A 16,952-nucleotide genomic window follows, 5' to 3' on the forward strand; every position below is an offset into this window, starting at 1 on the left:
TATTGTGGAATAGGGATAAATTAGAGCTATATAGAACTTACAAGTTCCAATCTCAAAAGAATTTTCATTCTTGAAGACTGAAGGCCAGACCAGATATTATCTGAACAAATGTGCAAATTCAGTTGCTCTCACTTCAAGGTTTATAATTTATACATTAATTTAGGTGGTGGTGGGAGGACAGTTAAGCACTCCTGCAAATGTCCCCATTTCTCTCATATTAGCATTATTTTAAAAATGGCTTTGTGATCCAAATTTGTTCTTGTACCTCTTATTTTTCCAAGAAGCCAAGGCACTTGCATGTGGTTTCAAATATACACAATGGCCAGATTGTACAGTTTATTAAGCACTTGCTAAAGAAATCATATTTGAAAGGATTTGTTATTCTGCTCCTTTTGAATTTTAGGGAATTTTCTTCATGCTGGACAGTGGGAGAAAGACAGATCTCTATGTGAAACCATATTTCAGGATATTTTTGAATTTCTGAGCATGTAACATTCCTCTCTTGTGGGCAGTTCACATATGGGTCAATATTAGTTGATCTTTGTCTTAGGAATCTATGCTGTCCAAAGCAAGCAGCAGTAGTCAGGAAGGAACCAAGTCATTTCTCTGCAGCAGCAGTGGATTGCTATCATGGATTGCTATCAGCAGCACCAGTGAAGCCTCTAAACTAAAATAAGACCCAAGTGAGAGAACTGCCTCATTTAATGTTAGGAAAATGGATCCAGTCAATTGCCTTGTAATCTCATTCTCTTAAGCAATCCATTCATCTTTCCCTCTTGCATGCTTAAAATATCTTCATTTCCTATAAATTAAGTGTATTCATTCTGATGAAAGAAAAGGCTTATAGAAAGTTGCTTACTAATTTCTTTGGGCCTACATCTTGCATAGAGGAAATACCCTGGCGTTTCAGATAGTCTTCTATCTTCTCTTCATCCATAGAATCCACAGGAACACTCCTCCAAAGTTTTTGAAATTCTAAAATCCCAAAATGAATATTCATTAGTTTCCTTACTCCTTTCATAATTATACTGCTCAACTGACATCCCACATTGACTGCAATGCTATATAAAATAGTAACAACAAGCATAACCTTTATGAAGAATTGTACAGAATAAGAAAACGGGGCCAAGATACGTAAATATTAGCATACAAGAAATCTAAGACAGAAGAACTAAAATTAGATAATCACAAAATGATTTAATGTTTAAATATATGCAATCATAATTACTATTAAATATTTGTGCCACAGTGAATAAAAAAGAGCAAAGTAAATACCAATTCCCACTCTCAAGAGTTCCATCAATCTCTTGGGATCTGACTCTCCTCCCAGACTGGGTTATGTTTAGTATGTTTATGGAGGCCTTGTTGAAGTGGTCATGTTTATAAGAGCCATGGTGCCACAATGGTTAGAATGCAGTGCTGCAGGCTACTTCTGCTGACTGCCAGCTTGCCAGTAGTTTGGCAGTTCAATTCTCACTGGCTCAAGGTTGATTCAGCCTTCCATCCTTCTGAGGTCAGTAAAATGAGGACCCAGATTGTTGAGGGCAATATTCTGACTCTGTAAACCGCTTAGTGAGGGCTGCAAAGCATTGTGAAGCGGTGTATAAGTCTAAGTGCTGTTGCTATTACCTAATGAAGAAGGGCTTTATTCAATGAATTTATTTTAAAGCTAAAGAGAATTGGAGCCTAAATGCAGTCCAGATTCACCCACATCTGAATGGATATAGGACTATGAAATACAAAGGGCATTGAAAGTTACAGCAAATCTGCAGTGTTGTTATTGCTCAATTTCATAATTAGAGCAAAATGTGGCTGGCTGATTGAGAAGGCAAATAATTTTCCCCATAACCTCTTTCTGAGAATTAAGTCAAATGCAGACTTAAGGAAGGAAACGTTTTCTCTGGAGACAGGAAATGCCCTTCAACCCTAGGTATTACTCACAATGCTCGGCAGGCTGACTGGGCAAGTTTGCTGGACTTTTGAGGTTCAAGATCAGAACTATAACAGATTTACACCAATTGGCTGACATCTGAAGTGTGCAATGCATACATGTGAATAGTTTAGCCAAAACTAGAGCCCCATCAATCAATATTTGATGCTGAGATTTCAGAGCAGATTTACTTTTTTTGGGCAAAGAGAAAAGTTTGGTGATCTCAAATAGCCACTAAAGCAGGGGTGAAATGCTCCCGGTTCGGATCAGATCGCCCGATCCGGTAGCGATGGAGGCAGGTGGTTTGGAGAACCGGTAGCAAAAATCCCTGCCCCCTTCCCATGCCCAGTTGAGCCGCACAATCATCAGAGGCTTTTTTTTACTTTTAAAAGCATTTTTTCTACAACCTCTTTAACCAAAAAAATGCTTTTAAAAGTTAAAAAAAAGCCTCTGATGATCGTGCGGCTCAGCTGGGATCGTCAAAGCCTTTTGAAAGCATTTTTTCTACAACCTCTTTGCCGAAGAGGTTATAGAAAAAATGGTTTTAAAAGTAAAAAAAACGCCCACGCCCACCCAGTCACATTACGCCCCCCCAAGCCATGCCCACAGAACCGGTAGTAACAAATTTTAGATTTCATTTTTTTCCATATTTTTTTTATTATTAACATATAAAAAAAAATTAACATACATAACATACATGAATCGTAATATATAATATATAACAATATACAGAATAAAACAATCAATGAGTGCTCCCCCACTCCTCGGGATCATTCCTGCTTCCAGAATCTTAAAACTTCTTCTGGTGGTGGTATCCCTCTTCTTCCAGAAAACACATATATTAGGAACTGTTTCCAGATTCCATTGAATTCGTTTACCTTCATTATGCCCCTCCTTACTTTAATATTGCAAGTCAATTTATCATTTATGGCAATATCCCATACTTCCTTGTACCATTCTTCTAAACTATAAGCCCCTTGTGTCTTCCAGTTCCTAGAAATCATTAACCTTGCTGCGGTCAACAAATTTATTATCAATTCTTTAGTCTCTTTTTTACATTTTATATCTTCCAATAGTGAAAGTAATGCTACCTTTGGTGCCTCTTCTACCTTTATTCCTACAATTTCTTCTATCTCCTTAAACACCATCTTCCACAATTTTTGCACAAATTTACAATCCCACCACATATGTAAATACACTCCTTTTTCCCCACAACCTCTCCAACAGTTATCTGAATAGTGCTGATTCATATTGCTTAATCTAACCGGAGTTAAGTACCACCTCCATACCATTTTATAATAATTCTCTTTTATTCTTACTGACATATTTTTCAACACTCTTTGTTGCCAAATTCTGTCCCAACTCTGTTGCCCTATTTGTATCTTCAAATCAGTTTCCCATACCATCTTTCCTAAATTTCCCCTCTCCTCTTCCTCCAACAATATTTTATAGATTCCGCTCATTAAGCCTTTTATCCCTTTATTTTCTTCCTTTACAGTTTGATTTTTTTCAATTAATTCCTCAAACCTCGTTAACTCTCTACACTCTCCATTTTCTCTTATCCAATTTTTAGTCCATTGTTCCACTTGGCTATAATTTAACCAAGACAACCGTTTTCCTCCTAGAACCTCTTCCAATTCCCCACGTGTCCTCATTCCTCCTAACCATTCCCTTAATTACATTTTATTTTTCTCTTTTAAAATTTCATTCACTTTATTCTTCAATTTTAGATTTCACCACTGCACTAAAGTCCAACCATGTGTGTTTTTTAGATCGCTGTCCGAAGCTGACATGCAGTTGGTGTTTGGAGATATGCCTACATACTGGAAGAGGATTTTTTTTTGTCTTTTGTTATTTTTTTCTTACAATAGTCCTTGGATTACAATGGCAATTGGGACTGGAATTTTTATCATAAGCAATGCGGATATAAAATGCACTGCTAAGTGACCACATCCCTTAGCAACTGCAATCCTGGCAGTCCTGGTTGCTGTTGTTAAGGGAGGACCACACATGATTGTGAACTGAGAAGAGGCAGGAGTCTGACATAAGCAGGATGGTGGGTGCTATGGACCCGTGTCAAAGCTGCCACTACAGAGCATAGGCAGGCAGATACTATGGGCAGGCTCTATAGGGTGAGGGTGGATGCTACAGGCAAGCACAATGAAGTGTGGGCAGGTACGGCAGGTGGATCTATAGATTATGGGCACATAGGCAAAAAAGCAGGAGCAGGAATGAGATGCAACCTCCTCCTAGCTTCCCCATTGACTTTGGCTTGTGGGAAGCCGAGAGGGAAAGCAGAAGATGGTGATTACATGACCGTGAGATGCTGCAACGGTAATTCAGTGTCAATTGCCGAGAGCCTAAACTATGATCACATTTAGTGCCATTGTTAAGTCTGAACTGTCCCTGAATAAATGGTTGCAACTCACTCAAGGATAACCTGTACAGGAGAGTGGCTATAGCCTGTGGATTGGTAAAACCTACAGATTTTTGTTATTCTGGACTGAGTTATAGTTCATTGTTGTTTGAATGAGGACTTAGCTTACTGGGTGTCTATATTGTTTTGTTTTTTTAACCCAATGGGTTTTAACTAATAGATCAAATTCATTTCCTAATGAACTTATTGGCACTTTGGCAAATGGAATCTCTCAGCCTAATCACACTATTCAAGTCAATGAAGGATATACAGATAGTTCTCAACTTAGAACCACAATTGAGTTCACAAAGTAGGATCACAATTGAGTCCACAATCCAGGTTGTGTGTCAATCATGTGACTGTCTTGCTCAATAACGGCAATTGCAGTTCTCTCCATTGCAGTTGAGACGAGTACCTGTTCTTACAATATTTCTGAAGGCTAGAAAGAGCCTCAAAAACATCACGAGCAAAATGCCATCTGTTACGATGTTCTGAGGCTCTTTCCTCTTTTGGAAAAACTGCATTGCCTAGTTTTCTACAGTAATTGCGCATAATGTTGTTCAGCCACACTTGTCAGCAACTGCACGGAAAGAGAAGGTAAGCAGACCTATGTGGCGGGATAGTGAGAAGCCCAAAGCCTTCTGGGAATGGTGGGAAGAGGAAGTGGTGGGGTGGGGTAGAGGTCCAGTCTTCCAGAAGAGTGATGGAAAGGGGGAAAGGCCCATATACTGGTGTGCCTAGCTGGCTGAGGCCTCCCAATCGGCAATGGGGAAAACTTGAGGCACTCCCATGATAGTAAGATCAGGCACACTGACAAGTGTCCACATTTTTGTCATGTGCCTGCAGAGTGCTGCAATATTCAGAATTTTGAGGGGATCATAGGTCCCTTTATTCAGCACCATCATAATTTCAAACTGTCACTGAACAAATGGTTATAAGTCAAGGACTACCTGTAAAAGCATCTGCTGTTTCTCAGTTGATTAAACATTCTATGATTGATATACTGGTTTTGATTGATTTATTTAATTTTGTGGATTGTATTTTTATCCTATCATTCTTTTATGAGGCCCTAATAACCACCATCACCACCACAACAACTTTACATGGGTTTGGTATTTATTTCACAATACTTAGGGTTGGGGTTTTTTTTTACTCTTGCTATTGATGCATTGATATATTTGTGAATATTAGTTCAGTGTATTTGGATGATTAATATTAAACAGCCATTGCACCTGATAGTTTTAATATGCTAGGCAACTACTGCCATTAATATCTCATCCCACTGTTTCTCCTTAACATTAAAAGAAAATATAACATCATTATCTTTGATGCTTTCTGATCCCCAATGGCAATATTATGCAGCAAAGCCAGAGAACCCTTAATACAATGACCTCACCAAACTGGAAAAAAATTGGCCATTGGCAGCCACATGTTCCCTACGTCACTTGTTTTGGATCCAAAGTATAAAAGATTCATTGTACTATATTCAAGTTTTTAAAATTGCATTATAATACAAAGTGACTTTGAAATAACTCCCAAATTACTCAAGCCAAACATTTTGCCTCTTGATCACAGAAAATAAAGGGGACAAGAGCAACAAAACTCAGATAAACTGCAGGCAACCTGCCTCCATATATCTTTTCAAGTGCTTTCCTGGAATGCCTTTATCAAGGCTGTGGCTGGTACAATTTCATTTCCCTTCATTCCATACTGATTAAGTCAGACAGAGTCTGTCAATGGGCCTTGTTCACAAGCCATAAATAAAATGTAAAGTATAAATTCAGGAAGTTCTTTCAAGTATTTCTACCTATGCAAAGATTTGTTTTGGTGTACTGAATAAATAATTTGGGCAGACTGGTGCAAGCCAAAGCAATAATCCATAACATTCTTTCTTTTATATTGGTTTTATAGAGCTCTACTCAATACACTGAGTGCCAGCTCTTGGATATTTCTTCTCAAGTCGTGAAAATTCTACTACTTCAGACTTCAAAACTACTTAGGACCAAAAGCAATCTATTGGAAATATTATATTGTATCTGGATTTTAAAAGCAAATCCTAGTGTAAACATGTGTTTTGTGAGTACAGAGAACACCAATGAGTATCCAATGTCCTCAACCAAGTGATCCCTGGTGCTAGAGTTGGCAAAACATAGTCTCTGTATCAAGAAAGATGAGGTGCCCAAAGGAGCTGCCATACAATTGCCATCCCATTGATCCCATCAGTCATCCGGCTCTAATGTCCATCCCTCACTACACAGAAGTTGTTCTTTTTCATCCTTGCACATTTCTTGTACAGTCTTATATTCTTATGGTTTCATATACATTGTGAGTATGGCAAATCCACATTTATAAAATAGAAGTGTTGCAAAGAAAGCGTATTTTAAAATAATTACAATGGGACTATATAAAAAGTATTATACTGCTTCAATAGTCTCTGTAGAAAAAATAATTATTGCATTACCTCCTCATGACTGGGAAAAACTAAAGCAGCTGCTGGCCCCTAATTACTATGGTAATTCTACTAAAAACACAGATAGTATAAGAGGAAGTATAATACTTGAAAACCTCCTCAAACATGCAAAACAAACTGAATATAAGCAATTTAAATAATTAATTGTCCTATTGACTCAAAACAGTACTTTAATGAGGTGAAAATTGTATTTCATTGAAATGAAACATCAAACACAGAACATAGAATTACAGGGTTGGAAGGCATCCTGGAGGTTTTTTAGTCCAACCCCCTACTCCAGCAGGAGACTCTATCCATAATATCCTAACATCCAGAACATTACAATAGCTCTGATCTTACATACTACCGTTATGGAATAAGCAAGATGTAAAAGTCTCAGTAAAAAGTCTATAGTTTTTAACTCTAAAGTCAAAACATTAGCAACTTCAGGTTGTTCTCAACTTACCCAATTAAGCATTTTGATTAAGCCAAACTATACTTAATGCTTTGAGGCCAAACGTAGCCCAATAAAATCTTGTTTGCTACATATCCTTTCCTATATATTTTCAACTATATCACATTTATTCAAACATTTTTTTTCTTCTAAACCCTTCCCACAGTACTTGGCTGATTAACCCTAATTGTAGGGAAAAAAGGAAGAAAAAAGGGAGATTCTACAGCTAGCATGAGAAGGGATGAAGAGAATCATTTGACAGTGCCAGGAAACAAATCTAAAAACTGAAATGAAGTGTAATATAGAAGAATCATTATTAGGAGGCAAAAGAGAGGAAGATCTGCAGAAATAAAAGAAATAAATATAAGAGTAATAGCATTATCCTTGTCTTTCCCAGACCCTGGAATTTACAGTTAAGCTTTGTTATCACCAGTGCTCAAATCATATCAGTTCTTACAAGCAATCCTGCATTCAGCACAACTTTCTGCAGAAACAACTTATACACATACAGCAGTAAGCACGTCTGTGCTTACTTTCTGCTAAGATCACCAAAGCGTCATCAGCAAGGGACAGAAAAGGCACAAATAGATATAGATAATCCTTGGGTTATGACAGCAATTGGGACTGGAATTTCCATTGCTAAAGTGCAACATCATGTGGCCATATTTTTAATGATGGCAATCCCAGTTGCCATCATTTAATAAACACTGTGTAGTTGTTTGGTGAGAACCCTATAATATATGGCCTATATGAATGCAATGTGGGAAGAGGCATGGATCAGGAAGCGTTCCCTTATGCTGCTGAAAATTTCTCCCAGGCAAGCAGGTCAGCAGGCAAAAGCTATAAGAAGGTGGACAAGAGCGATAAGTGGATGGCAGAGTGTTGTGAACAGGTACTACATAGATGCAGGGGCAGGTACTATGGTATATCTACAAGTGGGTAAGTGCCATAGGTGGGGCTTACAGAATATGAGATCCCCATGCCACCTGGGGGATCCTCATGAGAAAAAGTGGTGGGAATGGGAGCAAGTTGTGGGGGCAAAGTTGCAACCTCCTTCTGGCTTTTCCATTGACCTTATTTGGTGAGTTCTATGGAAGCAAAGAGAAATTCTGTTTGCCTCTAGGGTATAGGGGCATGTTTTAGCCAAGAGTCTGTAATAAGATCTTTTATCTGTATACTAGTTTATAACTTGATTGGTCTTTGAAAATTATTGTCTGTGAACTTCATTATATCAGTGCAATCAGTTATTTTATAGATATATATTGGAAACTGAGCAGCCGATCCTTCACACCTTGGATCTGTCCCAAATGTATAGACTCCTTGATGGTTTTTTATGTGAAATTCTTTTAATGGTGCTTTGAGTTTTTCTTCTCTTTGCCAGACACTAATAGACTATGACTCCTTATCTGCCTCACATGCTGGGGCCAGTGGGGAAGATATTAAAAGAATTAATTCCCCAGGAAGATGGGTGGTAACAGCACTAACACCAATCCAGAAAGTAGAGTCAATGTGTATAATCCCAGAGAGTTTCGGGGAAATGAATTCTGAGATCTTAAATCTCTTAGACCATGGGCTCAATCCTGCTGTTGCATCCACTCTATGCATAATTAATTCTCCCTGTAACCATTTTCATAAAGTAAAGAGTTCCAAAGAGTTCCAATGTATTTTTTTTCCCTCTAACCTTCCCATAGATAGCCTTTTCTGAACAACCATACTTTCAACATGTATTTGCCCTGAAGGTTTATAAAAAGGCACTTTGATACTGGCAGTTCTAATCTTCATGCTTTTCTTTACATGGAACCCACCTACAGATTTACAAATTGCATGCAAAAGTTTGGCCACTCCAGTCAAATTTTATGTGCATCCCTAAGCACGTGTACAAATTTCAGAAGGATATTGGCTTTAATTCTGAACCATGCAAAAATTGTAGCAGCTCTTCTTCTTTAGGGATTTATCATCAGAAATTGACTAAGAGAATTTAAAACTTCCCATGCAATATTATTTACCTCATTTTCAAGATCCCTTACCTGCCTAGTCACCATCAGCTCAGACTTAAGATATATATAAAATGACATTAGTGACTATTTAAAATATAAATTAACTTAGAAAATGTATTTTTATAAATTGCCATGAAAATATGACAACTAAGTAAATAAAAATAATTAAATACAAAATGTAAATACTAAAAGTCAAATAACTATAGAGGCAACACAGAGGACTTATAAGATAATACTGCCATCTAGAGATCAATTTAAGGATTTACCTTCCTACCTTCACTGTGATATTATTTGATAGTATAGTTTTAAATTAATCTGCAAATGTATTATTTTGTTATTTATTATATATTAATTTAATTTGAATGGCATCCCACTCACCATGCAACTCCTGATCCAATGCCTGAGGAAAAAATAGATCTTCAGTATCCAGACTCAAGTCTCCACACAATTAGGAAGCTCACTATGTGATTTTAGACTAGTGATTTTTTCTCAAGCCCAATCTATCATGGGTTTGAGAGTAAAATGATGTGGTCCTATATACTGACTTCTTTACAGGAAAAGTAAGATAAGCAAAAAATAAACAAATAAGCAAACATTACTACTTAATTTACCACAGTTTGTTTAATGACTGAAGTTACAATGGCACTGAAAAAAGTGACATGACTATTTTTCACATGATCATTGCAGCATCTCCATGCTCAAGTGATCAAAATTCAAACACTTGGAAATTGACATAAATATGACAATTGCAGTCCTGGTCTCATGTGATCACCTGTGTCTTTCTGATTCACTTAACAATTATATTAAATTGTAGTAATTCACTTAACAACTGTGGCAAGAGAGACTGTAAAATGGGGCAAATCTCACTTAACTGTTCTCACTTACAAAACAGAAACGTTGGGCTCAATTGTGGTCATAAGTTGAGAACACAAGCAAGTAGGGCAGTACAACAAACTGTTATAATGTAAAGCAAGCTTCTGTTCCAGAATCAAGTCATTCTGTTTCATTGTCTGTCACTATAATTTTCTCTCCCCCACTCCCAACACTCACTGGCTATATTTTTCTGTTCAAAATTCCAACTGCTTCTGTTAGAAACTGTTTTCACTCCTTTTCAGCAGAACTTTATGAACAGAAAACTTCTTTCTGTTCTTTCTTTCCTCAGTCCTTATTGAGCTATTTTAGATACCTACCTTTTTATTTTCTGCTTTGGTTATATTCTGTAGGATACAGTTAACATCAGGGGTGAAATCCAGCAGGTTCTAACAGGTTCTGGAGAACCAGTAGTGGAAATTTTGAGTCATTCGGAGAACCGGCAAATACCACACTCTGGCTGGCCAGAGTGAATGGAATGGAGATTTTGCAATATCCTTCCCGCAGGAGGAGAGGGAATGGAGATTTTGCAGTCTCCTTCCCCTGCCACGCCCACCAAGCCACGCTCACAGGGAAAAAAATTGGATTTCACCCCGGTTAACATTCTTATAGCCATACTTATAGCAAAAAAGACATTTCTTTTTGTTTCGTATGTTTTTCTTCTTTAATGGAAGGTATAAATCATTTCACCTCTGTTAAGAAAGATCTTAGCAAAGACGTTAGACTCACTGATCAAATGAAGAAAATAAATAATCTAATCTAAATGCAGAACATTTGTTTAAAGAATTTGGGTGAAATCTAAGTTTCTCTCAAAGGGAAGGAAATAAATTATAATTCCTAGATCAAAACTTAGAAATTTTAGAAAATCAAATAAAAGAATTTATCAAAGATCTGTCAGTTTGACTTTGACAATTAGTGATTTCTTTGCAAAGAATAGAGAGTATTCAGACATTAGAAACTAGTTTATCAAGAACACTGATGTACAGCTAGTCTCAACTTACAGCAGTTTGTTTAGTGACCGTTCAAAGTTACAATGGCACTAAAAAAATGACATGATATTTTTCACACTAATGACCATTGCAACATTCCCATGGTCACATGATTTACATTCGGGTGGTTGACAACTGGTTCATATTTATGATGATTGCAATGTCTTGGGGTCATGTGATCATCTTTTGCAACCTTCTGACAAGCAAAGTAAATGGGGAAGTGATTCACTTTACAAATGTGGTAAGAAAAGCCATAAAATGGGACAAAACTCACTTAACAAATTTCTCACTTAGCAACATAAATTTTGGGATCAATTGTGGTCGTAAATTGAGAACTACCTGTACAACTCTGAATATGGGAGGAAAACATAATGCAATATTGTAATTCTCCACAGAGTTTAAGGAAAGCTAGACTATTTAGATAGCATATTCAAATTCAAGTTATTAAATGTTGAATGAACTGAAGCACAACCAAACAATATTTTTGCCATTTCAAACAATAAAATTAGTACATTTAGCATATATATATTTATGACACAGATGCAAAGTTACAGTTGAATGAAAAAACCAACCTTCATCCACTGTAAATTGACAGCTCTTATCATTGTAGAACAGGATTTTCTTCTTATCAGGACGGGTAACAAAGATGATCTGGTCTCCTAAAGCCTGCCTCAAATATAAATACAGAATGGTAAGTGTATATCAACTATAATTTCTAGAATGCCAAGATTTCGCACAACTGTGTCTGCAAATATAGATATAAAAAATGTTCAGCACTCAGAGCCCATTTTAGAATCAGACTGAAGTGGAAACTTGCAGTTGATTTGCTCCATGTATACAAGTAACAAATCTGTATCATTTGCAAGCATTTTATCACAGATTGGACAAAAATATTATATTCATAACTTTCTCCATTATATTTACACATTTTTAGTGTTTATTTCAGGGCTGCCAAACTCCCAGCCCACGGGCCGGATGCATCACGTGCTGGCCAAACCCACACCCGGTTTAGCGAAAGGGAAAAAAAGAAAAAGACCCAATATGTCACATGAGGTCAACATTTGACACCCCTGGTTTATTTATTAGATTTCTATCCCACTCAAGATGATATACCTTATATTTTTTCCTCTTAGTTATTTGCTCTCTATGAGGAAGACTGATCCAAAGCCATCCAATTAGATTCCGTGGCTGAGGATGGGCTAGAACTTGAGCCTCTCCACTACTGAAGGACAGATTAGCAAATTAGGAAAAAGTAACTAAGTGACTTACTGTTTGCTTTAGGTTTTGAAAAACTTATTATTTAACAGAGCTTTGCCATTATCTCTAGAAGAATAGATAATAGACATCAAGATTATTAACAAAGATTGGCTCCAAAAGGAGATAGTTCTTCCCTTGCTATACTGGACAAGGAAAGCGTAATTAATTGCCTTGCCAGTTACCCTTTGAGTATGTGTAATAGCTTCATGTGGCTTTGAGAAACGGTGCCACAGAGAACAACTAATTTAGAAATATGTTTTTAAAAATTAAGTAAAAATTTATCCTCATAAACTTTTTATGTAATATGGTTTCTATTATGTAAATTAGTCAGTGGTCTCTCAATGCCAAATAGCCTAAAGTGAGCAAATATATACAAAAATACAATTCAATAGCTGCCATTTTGTGAAAGAACATGTTATCCTAAGCTTTTGGCTTTAATCAAAAATAATAACGCATCTTAGAGGTGAAAAGCCAAAAGCTTTTGCAGCCACTAGGAGGAACTTGTCAACTGTAGAAATCCTAAGGAATTACTGTCAACATCAGTTTTTCATTTGTAAATTTTCTAAATTTAAGCTGTACTGCTATAATTGTTTGGACGTAAATTTCACTGAATTAAATATATCTTTTGACAAGACATACAGTATATAGCTCAGCAGTGTAACACTGATTTGATAAAATGATAATGGCAATGGCTGCAATTTTAATCATCTCCATTTTAATGCTGATTTTTCTATTTTTAAATGTCTTTTTTATGTGTTCTTTTTAGTGACTACTGAATCTAGCCCGTCACTTTTCATGAGATATTCGGCAGCTGCATAATTTTTTTCCAGCATTTCTTCTGTATTGCCAGTTTTTTACAGAACCTGGAAAAGCTCCAATTACTTCACTCCTGATTAGAAAAACAGGATCAATAATCAACACTATAAGCAACTTCTATTTTCTGACATCAATCATGAAATAACATGCAAACCAAGCAAAGAATAATTAAGAAATGAACCTGCCTGATATGAATAGCCAGAAATGGCTGAGTCTTAATATTAACCATTGGCTTTGAGGTGAATATGCTATATCAGCTATTATGCTACATTTTCTCAGGTGTGACAAGGGTCTGTAAGATAAGTTTATAATTCTTAAATCTCTTTTGGATAGTGTTATTATTTCATGAATACGTGTGTGTGTGTGTATGAGAGAGACAGAGAGAGAAAAAGAATGTATGTGTATATGTGTACATGTATCGTTATTTGTATTTTAAACTGATACAAAGAAACAAATATAGCAATAGCACTTAGATTTATATGCCGCTTCACATTGCTTTACAGCCCTCTCTAAGCAGTTTATAGACTCAGCATATTGCCCGCAACAATCTGGGACCTCAGAAGGATGGAAGGCTGAGTCCACCTTGAGCCGCTCAGAATTGAACTCCTGGAGTAAGCAGTGAGTTAGCAGTGTAGTATGCATTCTAACCACTGCGCCACCACAAAATATATTAACCTATACAAATACATATACCTATACACACATGGGATTTTTTTATACAGATTAGTGGCATGGTGGCCTAGTGGTGAAAATGCTCATTTCCCACTCGGAAGATTGAGAATTCAATCCTAGGTAGCAGCAAATATTTCTTTCCTCCAGGGCGCAAAGAAAAAGTATCTGCTGCAAACTCCATGTGGCGTCAGGAAGGGCATCCGACCAGTAAACACTCAGCTCCATTCAGTTGCCCCGATTCTACTCTGAACTAAGGGATTAGTGTCGTAAAATTTGTATTTTATACTAATATTCCAACTTTATATTATCCAGTTTGCTAATTTTAATTTCTTCTCATTGTATATGTGCAACCTGATGAAGCCATTTAGGGTATTCTGATTTAATTATTCCTTTAAATAATTTTTGGGTCTGTATGTATTTTTCTTAACTATTCAACATTTTGAATGTTTTAATATCCATTTTCTTGTGCTGGTTAATGACCATAATAAATATGAAATATAAATAAGTACATTCAAAGAAATTCAAAGACCTATTTTTTTTTTCCAGATTCAGAAGCTGCTGAATTGTTCAAGAGGAGACCTGTGCTCTACATTATAATTGAAAGAGATGTTACTAATCCAAATGTCTTGTAACCAGTTGACAAATTTGAAAGATGCAATGATAAGTATTGCTTACCTTAATTGCTTTTTGTGCATTAGGAAGACCTTCCTCAATATCTTCCAAAAGTATTCCTCCTAATCCTCGTTGATCATGCTTATCCAAAAGCCTCAACAGGGCCTTTTTATCTTTTAAGTTATACTTAGGCTTGAAAGCATATTTCCCATCAATAACTTCTATTTTAGGATTGCTGACAAGGGCCTATAATGAAAACAAAACAAAAAAGAATTCAGCTAATAGGAAATAGCATACCATTTTCTATACATGGACTTTGTAAAATTAATAATGATTGAATTGTGTGTGCTACTGTTTATCACAGTATGAACAGTAGACTGAATAATTTTGAGAAATTAACAACAAAAAAGAATCTGCCTGAGGCATGTCTATATGAATCACCTCTGATCAGTCTCCTTAGAATAGCATATTTTGCTGTATCTGTAAGTAGTACTGATATACTTTAAACAGGGCTATTTTCATATTTTACTTTATTAAATGTATTAATTTAACTTAAATATTTTTTAAATGTGTGTGAAAATAAAATACTTAATTTTAATTGTAAAAAGCACAAAATATTTTACATATGGAAAACATCATAATCATACAAAAATATCTGAGAATACAAAGTGTGCATGTTCCTATACATATATTTATGTGTGTGTGTGGATAGATGGATAGATATAGCCGACAAATAGACACATGCATGCAAATATAATGCACTATTTGTTTATACAATTTCAACATTAAAAATAATTCATATATAATACCATACAAATGAAAGTTTATGAAGTTTCTATTCCTTGACAAATCTTGTAAAGTATTTTCTTCATGTAATTCGTTGACACTATATACAGTACGCTTAGAAAACAAACTTTTAGGGCCGAGTAACCTTAAAGTTAACAACATATATAAATTGTATAACCAGAAAGCAATACACTTATATTTGATACAGCCTTCATTGCTAGTTTTGGGCATGAAACTTGATAACAGTTGATCATCGTATTTATTTAAACTAGTACCCTGAATTTTGTTACCTCACTCATTAACCACTGTTTCTGCTTCAGTCCAATGTCTAAGTGCTGTGTTTCATCTAATATTTCTTCTAGAGTTAATGGATGGGTATCACCACGTTGATGTCGTGTCTAGACAAAAAAACCAATTGATTTTATTATCTTTCAAAACTGTAACATTAGTTACATTAGAAGCTGACAAAATATGCACAAAAATAATCTTGCTTAAATAGCTGAAGGACCTTAACTGCTTTAATTTCAATAGTTTATTTTACTAATTCTGCCTGTGCTGCATTTTCAGTATTAACCCAGATATTGAAAATGATGTGAATCACCTAAATAAATTACAACAGTATTAGAGCAATGTTATATTATTAGACAGCAGATCACAAATTAGAACAATTCAAAAGGACTTTATCACAAGTAGCTTTTATCCCAACCAACTTGCACCAGGATGTTTTCACTCTGGGTAAAGTAAGAGAGGCTTCTTGGCACAAATGAGTTTGAACAATACTACTGAACCACATTTTTAGGAAGTTTATTCAATTTGTATGTCAACATGCCATACAATTCCAGACTTGGCTTTCTTTCTACGGTTTGCAGGACTGCATCATATAACATTGCTCTATCCATCTTCAGCACATGCCCACATTATCATGGGAAGATTAACCCTGGGCAAACATGTTCCTCGCAGCAATCCCATTCAGCCTTTTGTGAGTTTGAAGCTCATGAATAAGGGGGGATTATCCAAATAATTATTAACAATAAATCCAATCCAAAAACTATGCATAGTTCTGCATTACTTTTATTTACTATAAATAAAGAGACCACAGGGGAACTATATTCTAAATGCTGCATTTACATAAAAATGCACAATTTTTAGTTAATTATAAATATTAAATGTACTCCATTCTAAGATAAAAAATGTCAAATCCCAATCTCAGTGTTCATTGACTCACTGTTCCTGGTTTATCTGAGAGAACAAATATATTGTCCCAATTAGCAAACACAGGTATGAAATTCTTTTTGTACCTATTTTTTGTGTCATCGCACAATATTTATTGTTGCTGAAATATGGTAATCATAAAAGTGCACATAGTAAACTTGGTAGCAAAATTATACCTTCATATAGTTCACTATCTTTGCAAGCACTCCAAACTTGTAGCCAGAGCCTCCAGAAAGAGCTTTCAAATTAAAAGTTCCATTGTGGTCTGTAAAGGGGAAAAAAAATGGTACAGATTGTCATTCTGTAGGTCAGGCATAGTGAAATATATACTTGTGTAAACAAACCTATGAAAATATTGACCCATATACTTTATTGGGCTGTTAATAAAATGTGGGAATGCGGGTTTAACTGGATACTCTCTGAAGGGCCCTATTCATTCTCTCTTTGTTCATAACATAGGCTGTGCCTGCATAGCAGAGACAGAACATTCCT

The 16,952-nt window shown here is 35.9% G+C and overlaps 1 protein-coding gene across 1 annotated transcript in view; it reads right to left on the reverse strand.

The window, feature by feature from the left end:
• Nucleotides 1-16,952, reverse strand: part of GTF2E2 (general transcription factor IIE subunit 2) — a 35,207-nt gene that overhangs the window by 2,664 nt on the left and 15,591 nt on the right. Inside the window, exons 3-7 of the mRNA XM_070935407.1 lie at nucleotides 16,637-16,725; nucleotides 15,539-15,646; nucleotides 14,526-14,708; nucleotides 11,678-11,771; nucleotides 860-975 (exon numbers count right to left, since the gene is read on the reverse strand). Coding sequence (XP_070791508.1) covers nucleotides 860-975; nucleotides 11,678-11,771; nucleotides 14,526-14,708; nucleotides 15,539-15,646; nucleotides 16,637-16,725 — 590 coding nt within the window. The remainder of the gene's footprint in view (nucleotides 1-859; nucleotides 976-11,677; nucleotides 11,772-14,525; nucleotides 14,709-15,538; nucleotides 15,647-16,636; nucleotides 16,726-16,952) is intronic.

This window comes from Pituophis catenifer, unplaced genomic scaffold (genome assembly GCF_029215685.1).
Source record: "Pituophis catenifer annectens isolate HBS135680 unplaced genomic scaffold, rPitCat1.0.hap2 SCAF_2, whole genome shotgun sequence".
NCBI lineage: Eukaryota > Metazoa > Chordata > Lepidosauria > Squamata > Colubridae > Pituophis > Pituophis catenifer.